At 35.2% G+C, this 14691-nt stretch overlaps 1 protein-coding gene across 1 annotated transcript in view; it reads left to right on the top strand.

Annotated features, from left to right (window-relative positions):
• The window catches only part of LOC140235859 (uncharacterized), a 42595-nt gene extending 30086 nt beyond the window's left edge, over window positions 1–12509 (top strand). The window contains 4 exon segments of the mRNA XM_072315857.1: window positions 6204–6386; window positions 8403–8591; window positions 10883–10951; window positions 12402–12509. Of these exon segments, the coding sequence (XP_072171958.1) occupies window positions 6204–6386; window positions 8403–8591; window positions 10883–10951; window positions 12402–12509 (549 nt within the window).
• Window positions 12510–14691: the final 2182 nt, after the last annotated feature.

Here is a 14691-nt window from a genome sequence, read left to right as displayed (position 1 = left end):
ACAAGCATCATATATTGTAAGATTATGTAATGTGCGTGCTACTTTATTCATGTATTTTACAATTTGCTTCATCTGTTGGTACAACGGCGAACAATGATTTCGAGGTCGACGCACGACCTACAGTTTGTATTGTTGCAATTTCTGAGTTCACTATTCGCATCCAACAAAGTATTACGTTTCTGTTGATACAGAAACCAACAATGTAAGTGAAGTCGATGTATCACTTGTTTAATTGCTTGTTAGCAAGAATGTTTTTACTGTATAGCCGTCCTACGCTGCTGCGTTATTGTGTGATTACCTTGTCATTGCTTTTGTTATGAATGATTGTTAGTTAAAATAGTTGTTAAGGACTTCAAATTTGAATACCGTACCCTCCCGTTTTCAGTGACCACAGCAGCTATCAATCTGCTGTATCACAACCAGTTCTGCCCAGTTCTTCTCTTCTTTCATGCTTTGCCTTCACAGCTTAATGTCATATCTACCCGTATATCCTACCCTATATAGCTCTCAGATTCTCATCAAATTCTTCCCTCCGGTATCTGCCTTCATATCCTCCCTTTCTTCTCTACCCGCATTATATACACGGCTATACCGAAACCAGATTTCTCTTGTCCACCCCCCCCCCCCCCCTTCTGGAGTCTGTCTTTATTTCTTCCTCTTTTCTTTCGCCCGATTCCATCTCGACTGATTCTATAATGTCAGACAAGAATATTGTAAAAATGACAAATTCCTTTCAGAAAGGAGGTTGTATTGACATAATGATACTGTTTATTTTTCATTATGTGTAAGCCGCACTACTTGCTAGGTCACCCCTAAAGTGTAGCATATTATTTGAATTTTTGTTTTTGTGTGTCTATGCTCTGAAGTCCTCTAGATCATGTCAATAATTTCATTTCAAGCGCTCCTCTATTGTTTGTTACAGCACAACACGCACCGATGCACCTCATCGTATACACCCCGTGTATACGATGTGCACTACACTTCCCGTTGCACCATGATATGCTGCGATCACGTAATGTTACTCATTGCAAATGGATTCTGATTTTGGAATAGATGACCAACAGCTAGTCAACCACACAAGTCAGTATTTCACTATTAATGAATTTAACAGTCAATTTTTTGTCAATAAGGCAAATCAGATTTGTGCTAATTTTAGTTTAATTCATTTTAATTCAAGGAGTTTGAATAGAAACTTTGAATTGTTTGAATTATTTCTAAATTCTCTCAATGATTTTCCATTTTCCGTTATAGGAATTACCGAAACATGGTTGCACTCCAATTCCCCGGACCTGTTTGGCATTGACAATTACAATTTTATTCGCAATGACAGAAAGCATGGCATAGGAGGTGGGGTTGCCATGTATGTTAATAATCAAATTAAGTTCAGAATTCGAACTGATTTGCATATTCAAGGGGCAGAAAGCTTATTTATTGAAATTTTAAATGACAATGAGAAAAATATTATAGTTGGTACCATTTACCGTCCTCCGCAAAATGATATTCAATCTTTTTTTGACAATTTCGATCAATGTGCTAATGAAATTCTTGGAGAGAGAAAATCATTTTTTTTTTTTGATGGGAGATTACAATATAGATTTATTACAACCCACCCATTTCCATGACATATTACTTTCCAACTCACTGCATCCCCACATCAATAAACCCACCAGAATAAACAATAACACCCATAGTAAAACATTAATAGATAATATACTGTCTAATGTCATTACTGAAACCTGCACGAACGGCATTCTTTATTCAGACATATCTGATCATCTACCGATTTTTATGATTAAAGACAAATCTGTAACAACCCCAATACCCAAACAATACTTGAAAATGTATAGAAATGAAACACCAAAAAATGTTGATTCATTGAATCAAGATTTATTTGAAGAACAATGGGATGACGTCTTTGAACTCCAAGACGTTGATTCTTCTTATGAATTTTTTTTACAAAAATTATTAGATTATTATGACAAACATATTCCTTTAACTACCAAGAGAAATGGAAGGAAAAGAGCCCGGCAACCCTGGATTACTCAAGGTCTTATATATTCCATTCTTACTCGAAACCGTCTTTATAAGATATCTCTGAGAAAACCCACTCCTGAAAATGTGAAAAGGTATAAAATATATAGAAATAAATTAACTACTTTAATTCGAGTTTCACGTAAATCATATATTTCAAATAAACTCGAATCTAACAAGGATGATAAAAGTGCTCTTTGGCGGACTGTTAATGAAATACTCAAAAAGAAACCTATGGAATGTCCTGATAGTATTACTCATAATGATAATGTTATCACTAATCCTGACCAAATTGCAAATATTTTTAATAATTTTTTTTGTTAATGTTGGTCCTTCTTTAGCAGCATCGATTCCCATAAATGATACAAAACATTATAAAGAATATTTACCTAAAAATAATCAAAATTCTTTGTTTTTTACTCCAATTAATGAATCTGAAATTATTGATATTGTTCGACATTTGAAATGTAGTAAATCCTGTGTGCCCGATAATTTGAGGGTGAATTTATTGAAAAAGATAATTTACCCCCTAGCAGCCCCTCTCACCCATATATTCAATCTATCCCTACTTAATGGCAAGTTTCCAGACTCTTTTAAAATCGCCAAAGTTATCCCCATCTATAAAAGAGAAAATCCATTAATGGTGAAAAATTATAGACCCATCTCATTGTTGCCTGTTCTATCGAAAATCTTAGAAAAAGCAGTTTACAAGCGTCTTTACTCGTTTATGATTGGAAATGATATATTGAATACGAATCAGTTTGTTTTTAGGAAAGGATTTTCTACCGATTATGCTATAATCAAATCTGTCGATAATATTATTGATGCGCTTACTAAAAAAGAACATATAATTGGAGTTTTTATGGATCTTAGTAAGGCATTTGACACTATTGATCATGACATTTTACTTGGAAAATTACAGAATTATGGCGTGAGAGGGATTACTTTGTCATGGTTCAGAAGTTTTCTAAGTCATCGCAAACAATATGTTGCATTTAAATCTAGTCGCTCATTATATTCTAACGTGTCATGTGGTGTCCCTCAGGGATCTATCCTCGGATCCCTACTTTTTTTGATTTACATTAATGACATCACCAATTGCTCCCCTCGTTTGAACTTCATCTTATTTGCAGACGACACTAAAGTTTTTTATTCTCATAAGGATATTGCAACACTGATTGACACACTTAATATGGAATTAGGTAATATTTCGAAATGGTTTAGAAGTAACAAGCTTTCATTGAATATTGATAAAACATGTTTTATACATTTTCATACTCTTCAGTCCCAACCCACCCTTCCCAAAAGTATTTATATTGATGGTATAAACATTGCTGAGAAACACTCAACCAAGTTTCTAGGAGTGACCCTAGATAGCAATTTAACTTGGAATACTCATGTGCAGAATATTACTACAGCAATATCTAAAACAACTGGTGTTTTAAAGAGAATAAAGTATTTGATTAATGATCAAACTTTAATAATGTTATATAACACTTTATTTTTACCATATGTAATGTATTGCAATATTGTATGGGGCAACTGTAGCAAAAGTAAATTAAATACAATTTTTATTCTTCAGAAAAAGGCTCTTCGTATATGCACACACTCAAATTTTTTGGCTCACACCGATCCTATATTTCATCGCCTAAAAACTTTACAAGCCCATGACATACATATATATCTAACTGCTATATTTATGTATAAACACACTCGAAATTTATTACCATTTTTTCATAATGCCTTAGTAACCAATGACCATATTCATTTATACCCAACCCGTCGTTCCCATGATTTTCATTTAAGTAATCCAAAGCTTTTACTTGCTCAAAAATCGATTAGACACCACGGTCCGGATACATGGAACACTCTTCCTGAGGAGTTGAAACAGTGTGCCTCCTTGTTTTCATTTAAAGCAAACTTAAAAAAGCGCATTTTATTACAGTATACTTCAAATACAAATTAAAAACAAATAATTCATATGATTGATGTTGGTCTCCCAAATAGCAACATCGCATACCGTTCCCTCTTTCAGCAAACCAATTCGATTATTCTACATTCCAGCATATCTGCCCTTCTGCACTTTCTAGCACTTGCACGCACATCCACCACCATCACGTTTTTCCCCTGCTATCTTCGCAGCAGAATTTGTATTGTATTGTAGTATTACGAAACTAGTATACGTCCCTACCTTTTCCTCTGGCCGGCCATCCTTTCAAGCTATGCTTACAATGGCGGCCTTCTGCATTATCGCTCCATAATTATAATTGTTGTAATCCTCGCTGCATAGACATGCATACTGTATATTGTATCATTAATTACCTTTTATATCTTTGCTTACGCAAGTCAAACGACTCTGTTTTGAATCTATTTTGTATATTTCCCACATGTTCATGATCATGTGCCTTATGTATATTGATTTGCTGATTGATTTGTTGATTTGCAGAAAATAAAGTATCTATAAAACAAACAGCTTCACAGGCAAACTAATTTGCTTGTGGTTTTTGTTTGAATAGCACGCGGTATTTTATGCTATAATACAATGCAAGTGTTGACATTAAAAATGGCCACAGACCTGTCTATAGCGGCCACTTTTGTTGTTTCCATTGGATGGCCCCTGTAGACGGATTTGACTGTATCTGTAACTACATATCATATTCAGCAAGATAATTCATCTCGCCATAACGACATGACTATCTCGTGAGGTCGAGTTGACTGTATAATTCATGTACAGACGACATTCACATTTTGTGAAGGGTACTTGTTGAAAGAGTGTAAGTGCCTCTGCAGGTGTACACGTGTGCATGCATTTGGAAACGACCTTTGTACAGCAAGATAAATTCTATGTCACCATGACAATTATTCTTTTTCAGGAAGCAGACTTGTATGTCATCACAGCAGCATGAGTTTTCGGAAGTCACTTTTAGCAAGATACGTCAGGCAGCCATATCGACATAATATAATTTTTTAAAGAAGATGACCTGGCATGATGAACTGCTTGAATAACAATGATATTGATTAGATTTATATACCAGGCACCCAGATCGAAGCTTGCTAGGGAGCAGCGCACTGTACGAGTTTGACTGCAGTCACAGACAGACAGAAATGATCAATGTGCAGCGTGAGGGCGCTATTATGTGGGAGTTACTTCATGTGGAGACAAACATTGTAGATGAATTAGAAGGAAGGAAATTAGAAATGTTGCTTTATTGTTCTCTTCATTTAATTCACTGGCTATTTGCTCGAAAGTTTTGTGTCTCTTGAAAAACAATTTTGATGTTCTCATTCTATTGTATGCATCACACTTTTTTCAGTTAAAGTCGGGGAGCCTGGTTGATTCGGTATAATATGATGCTTCTAATAACGATATGTAATAAATCAGACAGTACGTTGTATCCTGCTTGCATTTTATAGCTACATTATTATGTTAAATTGTCCACTAACAATATATTCCTCTTGATTAGGCAGCAATGATTTTCAATAACAATGTTCAACAAATGTTCTTTGCCTTCATAAAATATGGCGCGACTTTACTCCTGTTACATGTCTTGTTACTGTTCAAGGAGACTTGGCGACTATTTCGTTCAGTTTTGTCCCACCTTTTTTGTGTGTGCACATCTTACCTTTTTAACCATTTCACCCATTAGTCATTATGTTTTATAATATCATTTTTACTTTGATTCACTCGGTGTACATGTGGATCGTTATGACTGGCAATACATGCATTGATCCGAACCTGACCAAGAACGGTAGAAAAGCAAGAGATGTTAACTGCCATTATTAAAGTATGAGGATCACGGACTGTAGGGAATGACGAAGCCATCTTTCATCCACTGACTCAACTGGTTGGTTCTGTACACTCCTATTTATAAAACACAAACAAAGAAACAAACGGGGGAGTACGTTATGCTGCTTCAAATAACGTCGTTATTAGTGTTATCGTAAAATAATCATATTACTGTGTTGATTAAGTAGAAAAAGATAATATAGCTTGATCTTCTGTCATATAGCTTTAAAATGTGCCACGTTACATCATAGCTATGGTAGTCTTGGATCCACGTCTACAATGGTTTCTTTTCTTCGTGTTCAACTATTCCTCTTTCCCATTTCCACACCTTTTCATTTATCTCTTTTTTTTAAGTTTCACATTTCAATTCTTTTATTTTCTTCAGATTGAAGATCTGGAATTCAATCTTAGCAGCATTGATGATGATATCCTAAGTCAGTCCTCGGTGGGAAAAGACTTGGCCCAATGGGTGTGTGCTATGCCACGTCTTTCGAAGCTCGTTCTGTGGTGCCCCTACTTGCCTGATAGTTTCTTCTCAACAGCCGCCTCCTTAGCATCATCATGTCAGGTATGTGCATGTAGTATTTGAATATAATTGATATGAGTGATGCAATCTTGGGAGAGGAATGATTTTTTTTTTCGATATAGATGAAAAAGAGTTTGTATTGTAGGGTAGTGTAGTGACACCTTTAGCGAATCAATCCTATTTTACTTGATGTTGACATAATTTTATTTGTAACTCCAGTCCTCCAAAGTCAGCATTATAAAATTCAATGTATAAACGAAAGAATAGACCATGAACGCTTTTCATGCAGTGACAAAAGTATGGAAATCAAGTGCAATGCGTTTTTTTTTCCGTTATCCGGTTCTGCTTTACACATTCTGTTCTTTACTAATGATAGAATGTTTCTCTCAGACAAGTTTAATTGTGGAATTTTTGCCATGAAACAAACATTGCACAAGCTGCGGGGGGGGGGGGAGAAAGGGAGGGAGGGAGAGGGAGATTGAAAGCGAGGTCAGTGAGGGCTCCCTTGATGCGGTAACGTTATGCAGGTGGCGCTGTACTATTCCCAGGATTTTTTTTTTCTTTTAATAGGAAGGGAGAAGCAAAATGATATCGTTACCAAAACACAGACACACAGACACACATACATGTGTCGGGTTAACAAACAAAGACTTAAGCAAATTCAATTCAATTTATTTCATTTCATTCTTAATAAATGAATGAACTAAAGAAAACTAATGATTTATATTAATTTTGGCTTCAAATAGAAAAGTAATCGCTTTCTTAAGTATAAATAAATGACATTATAATTTATATAATAGATAAATAGGTAGATATTTTTTGAGTTATTTAAATGTTTGCATGCAGTGGATGTACGAGAGTGCAAGGACCTCGGTTTTAATGTACCATTCGTTCACAAAATGTGTGTGTGTGTGTGTGTGTGTGTGTGTGTGTGTAAGTTCATTGTGCCCATATCATGCAAACACAATAGCTTATGTCAGGAGCTTTGATCCTTACAGCAAATTAGTTTTAAAAACAACCAACGACGTCACTGGCTGTAGCTATTTCACGTCTTAAAGGAGCGTACAAGGCCTAAATAATAATCATAATATAATATATTATGATTATTATTTAGGCCTTGTATCTTATTAAAAGGAGTTTTACCGGTCTATAATATTATCATAGACCGGTAAAACTCTTTTTAATAAGATGCTCGGGATCATGAGGTGTTTTTTTTTTCTCTCGTACAGTACACTATATATTGAAATCTTGGAATCCCAAACTACGTGTGCGACTTCACAATGCTAATGCGGCACAATGAATCCTTCATTTACAATAAAATGGAATAGAGTAAAGATACTAAAAAACATTGTAACCGACAATGACACTGGACGAAAATGTGATAGGTGTTTGTGATCACTTCCTCGCTGGCAAATACCGCAAAAAGCAGGGCGGCGGTGCAGTAATTTGCATTCGTAAGTCACAACTCATTATTTCAATCTAGACGGAAACAATATACCGTAACGTGAAGACTACTCATGTGTCTATGACTCTACGAGGACGTCGAGTCATACAGTATCAATGATACACCTTCGTATCATCTGTCAATTAGTTTATTCACTCCAGGCTTTACATTGTTTCATGTTGCTGTCATTGGCGATTAGTCATAGAGAATGTTATCTTTGCTACAAGAATCCCATGTCGCATAGCATCGCTCAATAATGTAACTCAATAATAGACGTTGTGATTTTGTTTGATTTTTTTTCTTGTAAGTGATGAATCCTTCTCATTTACGCTAGAAACTGTTTTTTTTTTTTTTTGCGATATGTTTCACCGCGAAGATCGTAACAAATACACAACTTACTGGATTCTATGTCGTTATCTTCTTCCACAGAATAATACATAATACGTAACTAATTTGAAACATAGTAACGTGTATTATACGTTACCAATGCTCAGAAAATTCAAAGAGAGAGAGAGAGAGAGAGAGAGAGAGGTTCAGAAATAGACAAAGGAAAATGGTTCGGTAGAGTTTAGAAATTTGTGACTGAGTTTTTTCGTTTTCTTTTTCTTTTACAGATAAGCCAATTGAACATAAATAAACTACTGTTTCACTTGTCAGGGGGAAAATTCATCTCAGAGTCAGCAGCAGCAAACTTGGCTGAATTTCTGTGTCGTCTGCCCAATCTTACACGTGCCGGTATCAGTGATCTAAACCTGCCAAGGACATTCATAACAACAATTGCCTCCCAAGCTTCATGCCATAGAGTAAGAATCAGTCATTGTCATCTGTCTAACACTGTCGTGTTCAAAATGAGGGGGGGGGGGGCATCAATTACATTGAGCGCGATATTCCGATTCATTTCACCATGCAGTTATGTCTTTCAGGTGGAATTGATTTGCGAAATCTGCCAATCCCATAGATAAAAACAGATCTCATACTTCCCCATTTCCAATGTAAGATGCTGTAAATTGTTTTTTTTTTTGTTTTTTTTTTTTAAGAAACGTCTTAAGCACTGTTATTTTATTCAAGTGTAATCTCGATCCGTACCGACGCTCGATAATTAATGAAATTGTTGCATCTATGAAAGTAAATTTATCAAAAGAAACACTTCTTTCTGCAACGAAGAAGGATGTGTCATTCCGTATTGGTAGGAACACGTTATTCAAATATTCAGAATGCTGCCATTAAACGATTTCCTTTAGAAAATATCAAAATCTGGCATACGAAGCGCTAAATCCATTGAAAAATGATGGGTTTAGATCCTTTTGGAAGTTCAAGCTCTCTCTCTCTCTCACACTCCCTTTCCCTTCTCTTTGTTTCTCTCTCTGTCTCTCTCTACATGTGTGTATATATGTATATATATATATATATATATATATATATATATATATATATGAAGAGTTTGTTTGCAAAAACCGATAAGTCCATTTTTGAAGATTTTGAAGTACGGTATCTGCCATAAAATACAAAATAATACCTTTTAAATGTGACCTTGCACCTCAAAACGAACATAAAGTCGCATACACTGATTTTGCGTGAGGACTAAAAATAAGTGAAATGGGTCAACCTAGCCGAACTTGACTTTTTCATATTTTCTGAAAGAGCGGGTCTTCTTTTACATTATGCTAAAATTTGGTATCATAAAACGGGCAGGAAAGTGTGTTTTTTAGCAGTTTATCTCGAACATTTTTGGTAGAATAGTGTGATTAGGTGTGTCTTTAGAATCCCTTTTTCATTTCTGAAAAACCTTGTCCACACTCTTCACTTTCAACTCTAATAACTTTTGAAAAGATAGTGCTACTGCTTTGAAAGTTGGCATTAATTATGGACAGACTGTGTTAATGAGGCATATTAATTTCAGTTTAATTTGATAATCCCTTCATTGTTGTTACTCTGGTGGTTTACTTCCTGTTTTTTGTCCCATTCATCGCACAGCCAGCACGGTTTGGTAAAGATTAAGCGCTTGAATAGACACCGTACTTCAGAGCCTCTTTTCTCAGTTCACACTTTTCCTGATTTTGTGCCTTCTTTCCAATATTTAGATAGGTTAGGAGAGTCCATTTGATTTGAGTTATACATCATTTTAAAGCTTAAAGTCTGCTCTTTCAGAAAATGGTCTTAAATAAAAATTCATGTCTGGCGACTTTTTGGTTGTTTTGAGGTGCACGGTCACAAATGATATATTGGTCACTACACTTAAAGGTACATTTTTGAAGTTATGGTCAAAAGAAGCAAAAATTTTCTTATTATTCTCTTTATTTTTCTCGACCTTTAATCGCAAATATCTCCATTTGACAAATATGGACTTATCGGTTTTTGCAAACAAACACTTCATATATACATATATATATATATATATATATATGTTATTATTACTATTATCATTATTATCATTATCATCGTTCTTATATATCACATAATACCTTTGGCAAGGTCTCTATGCGCTACATATATATATATATATATATATATATATATATATATATATATATATATATATATAATATATATATATATATATATATACTTATATAGATGATGACCGGCGGGGGAGGGAACATACCGAATGTTCCACCCGAAGGGTTTGAAATGCTTTTGAGGGAGGTTATAAGTCCCGAGACGAAGTCGAGGGACTTATAGCGTCCCGAAATAGCATTTCAAACCCTGAGGGTGGAACGTTTGGTACATGTGTTATATGTGTCATATGTTATATTATGTGGGTTAGTCAATTACGTCAACGTCAACCACCAAAGATCGAAAAGATTCAGTGTACGATCTTTGCTACCACCAGCATGCAGCATAGCTAGCACAACGCACTCGATCGCTCACTCGCGCAGAGCCAAATTCACTGTGCGCGCGCGGTCCTAGGCCTTCTGTCATTTGTTACGTGAAAATGTTTTCCCACGGGAGAACATGTATCTCCATCACGTGACTCTGTTTAGCCAATCACTAACCGGTATTTGACTAACCCATTTGATATATAATTATGTATCATATATAAGTTATATATTGATATAGAATATGTACCTTTTTCATACTGGTCATCATGCTATAGATGGAATGCATCTTCATCGATGGCGAGCCGTTAAGCGAGTTGCTGAGTGACTATCAAGGAGGCACAGAGGTACACATAATGTGTTTTTATATCATCAATTATTATAACTTGTTAATGATTAACTAGAACTTTTTTCTCTTTTTTTTTCTCAGTAAAGACTTTTTGCTGTGTCATGCTGTGATGACGACATCATGTTTGGCACTAGTATACGTCTTGAAGATCCCGTCCAATGAATTGATCTTGTATATTGCATTGTTGTCGATCATAAATTCCATTTTAATTCACAACCTAATTTTTGACATTGTTTGTATGCCAGATTGCACGAAGACAGCATCAAGATTTGGTCCGTGGCTTGGTATGCACCTTTGAGATTATCATGTCGGGGCACACTGGTCCTTGCATAAACTGTAGAGCCAACTTTGAAAATGCTTCATCCTTAAGTAATAATGGGTGCGAACATGGGTACGAAGTGAATAACTGCACATCGTTACCAAACACGTAATGAAGCGATAGTTGGCCATAGAAGATAATTATATTCAACTGCATACTAGTATAGTATGTTTTGGCAATCGATTCAGACAGTATAATAATATTCAGGAGAGTACTTTCCATTTTTATTTTGTTCATTATAATTTAAGAAATCCCATTTCGATTTATAGTCTTAGCGCTGCACAATTAATTGTTTCTATTTCATATATTATAATTATTAATAGCGTAATGGTAACAGTGAAGTGAAACTAGAGAAAGTAAATGTGAGAAAATATTGGGTAAAAGGTAGAAATACATTAGCGTTGCGTTTTATACCTACACATTAGATATATCCGTCTCATTAAAATATTAAAGTCTACTATGATACATAGGCCTACATTTTCTGTTAACGACGTAATGTCAGTAACTTCAGAAGAAAAAAAAGAACAGATTACATGAGGACATAATACACTTCAGTTAAGGAAATTTGTTCCATTCCAACAATACCGAGTACCAGTAAATTCTTAGTATGATTTGGAAGGGATGCATTTAACAGTTGTATAACATTATGGTTTAGAAACATTCAATTCTGGCAATTTCTAGTTTCGAAAATGACGTGGGTTACCGAAAAGCGATGACTACGTCGTTGCTGAAAACATTCACTTTTAGAGACGTGCGCTGCTGCCTGCGCAAAATGTAAATGGAATTAGTTTTCTTATATTGCTACTTTCACATTTGCGCAAAAGTAGATTGCTATAACTTCAGTTTCATATATCAAAGGCAGTGTAAACAGTGAAGGTTGACGTGTTGAGCGACGACATGCAACACCGCATATTAGCGTAAAATGTACGGTACGAAGTTCCATGGGCGAAAAATTGGCTGAACTTTAAAGATAATATCACATAAGTTGCAAATTAACACTAGCAATATTGACGATAAGAGTTCACGTAATCTAGGTACCTTATTTGGATCGGACGAAAATTTACAATTCATCTATAACTATCTGACAAAACTTGGTCATTCTATTCAATCTCTTTTCACTCTCCAATAGACACTCAGTGACGGAAACGACTCAGAAGGAGACAGCAGGTGCGAAGCTGACCAGGGTTCTTGGCAAGAAAACTAACACTCCCCGGATGAATCTGAAACAAACAGTTAATAAAGCATGTTACTATTCGCGGAGTTGGTTTCTTGAGAGAACCAGAAAAAACGATAGACACATGCAAGAGGAAAAAGAGAACAAACCCAAAGAGCGAATTCACTGCTGGAGAGGGAAACTAACAAGAATATTAAATATTAAACGTCATAAAGAAGAGTTACAGAGTTCTTAGATTTCGGTAGACAAGCTACCGAACGGGGGGAGGGGGGGGGGGGCAAAGAAGTAAAGAAAGCGGAGAGGGAATGGAGAGGATAAAAACATGGACCAGAACGAAAGGACGCTAGCAGAAAGACATTGAAGCAACATTCAAAGTGAGAAAGAAAGTGAAACATCGGGGGAAAAAATCATTCTAGTGAGGAATCCACGTGCTGGACAACGTCACAACCAAGATTCAGAGAGCCTCAGTGAGCTGACCCCGTTATAACGAAATCCTCAGGACAGGAAGTTTTCTCCCGTTTATCGAAATTTCTTTATAACCGAACAAATAAACGATAAAAAAATAGATCGGATACTGTCGGGGCCTGAATTCTATGCTACGTTAACTGGAGATTCGTTATTATCGTGTTTGTAGTAACGGGAATGCATTGTAGGAATAGTGGAAAGCTCTATCGATTTACTATAGAGGCATGTGCCTGTATAGTGACGAAAGCTGAAAAAAAAAACCACATTCAGAAAACGCTCACTAACTTCTATACGAAAAATACCATCTTAAGTTACTGCTCTAACATTGTGACATTCACTTGTGAAGATGCTCTTTTATGGCTGAATGATTTACCTTGTAGATTAGTCTTGTAGAGACATTTGTGTTGATGTTTTTCTTTAACAAAGTGTTTTTTATAAGTTTTCGGGTTTTTTTTTCAAGGACTTCGTACTACGCATAATGATCAATAATTGGTTTCCGAGGAGCAGCAATACGAACAGCATACTGATCCGTTATTTTTTGAAAATAAAATATTTAAAATTAAAGATTTGTATTTGTTTAATTTAGGACAATTTATGTATAATTACAATAAAAATAATCTTCCATATATATTTGAATCAATGTTTTCAAAAAATCAATCTGTTCATAATTATCCTACAAGGCAATCGAACGAATTTCATTTACCATTTTTTAGGACCTTGCTGGCTCAGCAAACCTTCATCTACGAGGGGCCTAAGTATTGGAACTCACTTCCCTACGACATAATAACAGCACAAACTTTGAATTCTTTTAAAAACAAATTAAAATTTTTCCTGTTGAAATCTTATGATATACAACCAAATTAGGTTCGGTTTCATTCTCTCAATCAAGTCGTTTGTTTGTTTGTTTGTTTGTTTGTTTGTTTGTTTGTTTTTACAAGTATTAAGTTATCACACAGAAATCATCTTTCAATGAAAGCAATCTGTCTAACATAAGTTTACCTCAGATATTTCTTTTATTGTACCAGTAACAGTGAGTCTATTCTCTTTCTCTTTTTTTTTATATCCGTTCCTATGCATTCATACCGGCATATGCACCCAATCAATCGTAATTTCAAACCAGGGAACGTTGTATTGTTTTGTTATTGCATTTTCATAATGAAGTACAGTATGCTTGTGTCCACGATGGCGCGTGTTGTACCATAGTCTCATTCCCCCCCCCCTTTTTTTTTTTGTTCTTTTTTTTTTCTTCTTCTTTTTTTCCCCCTTCCCAAGTTAATTTCATGTCAGTTGACATTGGTTTCTTTGACTTTGTGTACGTATTTTTAGAGGGTCCCATACCCTACAAGCTTTGCTTTTTAAGTGGGACCCTCCATTTCCATTCTAATCTTTGTTTTAGGTATATACCTTAGAAACGAAATTCTGTTGTTACTCGTGACCACTTGTACGTTTTCTTTGAAATTGTTATAAATTTGTTTTGTAAATGTATTGTATATATTTTTTTTCTGTTTATTCAATGGAAATGGAAATAAAATTGAATTGAATTGAATTGAATTGAATAGCAAGCAAGAGTTTGAGCTATTAGCTCCATGGCTATAAGTATACTGAGAAAAAAACAACAACAACAACACACACACGCACTCACGCACGCACCCATACACACCAGGCAACGTACTTAAAAATTACATTGTGCAAAAGAGCAATGTGTTTGAATGATGATCCCAATTTCACTACATGTATATTCGCACTTGTCCATCTGTGGATACAAGATCCATGGTAAAAC

Source organism: Diadema setosum, chromosome 12, assembly GCF_964275005.1.
Source record: "Diadema setosum chromosome 12, eeDiaSeto1, whole genome shotgun sequence".
NCBI lineage: Eukaryota > Metazoa > Echinodermata > Echinoidea > Diadematoida > Diadematidae > Diadema > Diadema setosum.
The sequence above is the reverse complement of the archived record's forward strand: the minus strand, read 5'-3'. Positions and strand labels throughout refer to the sequence as shown.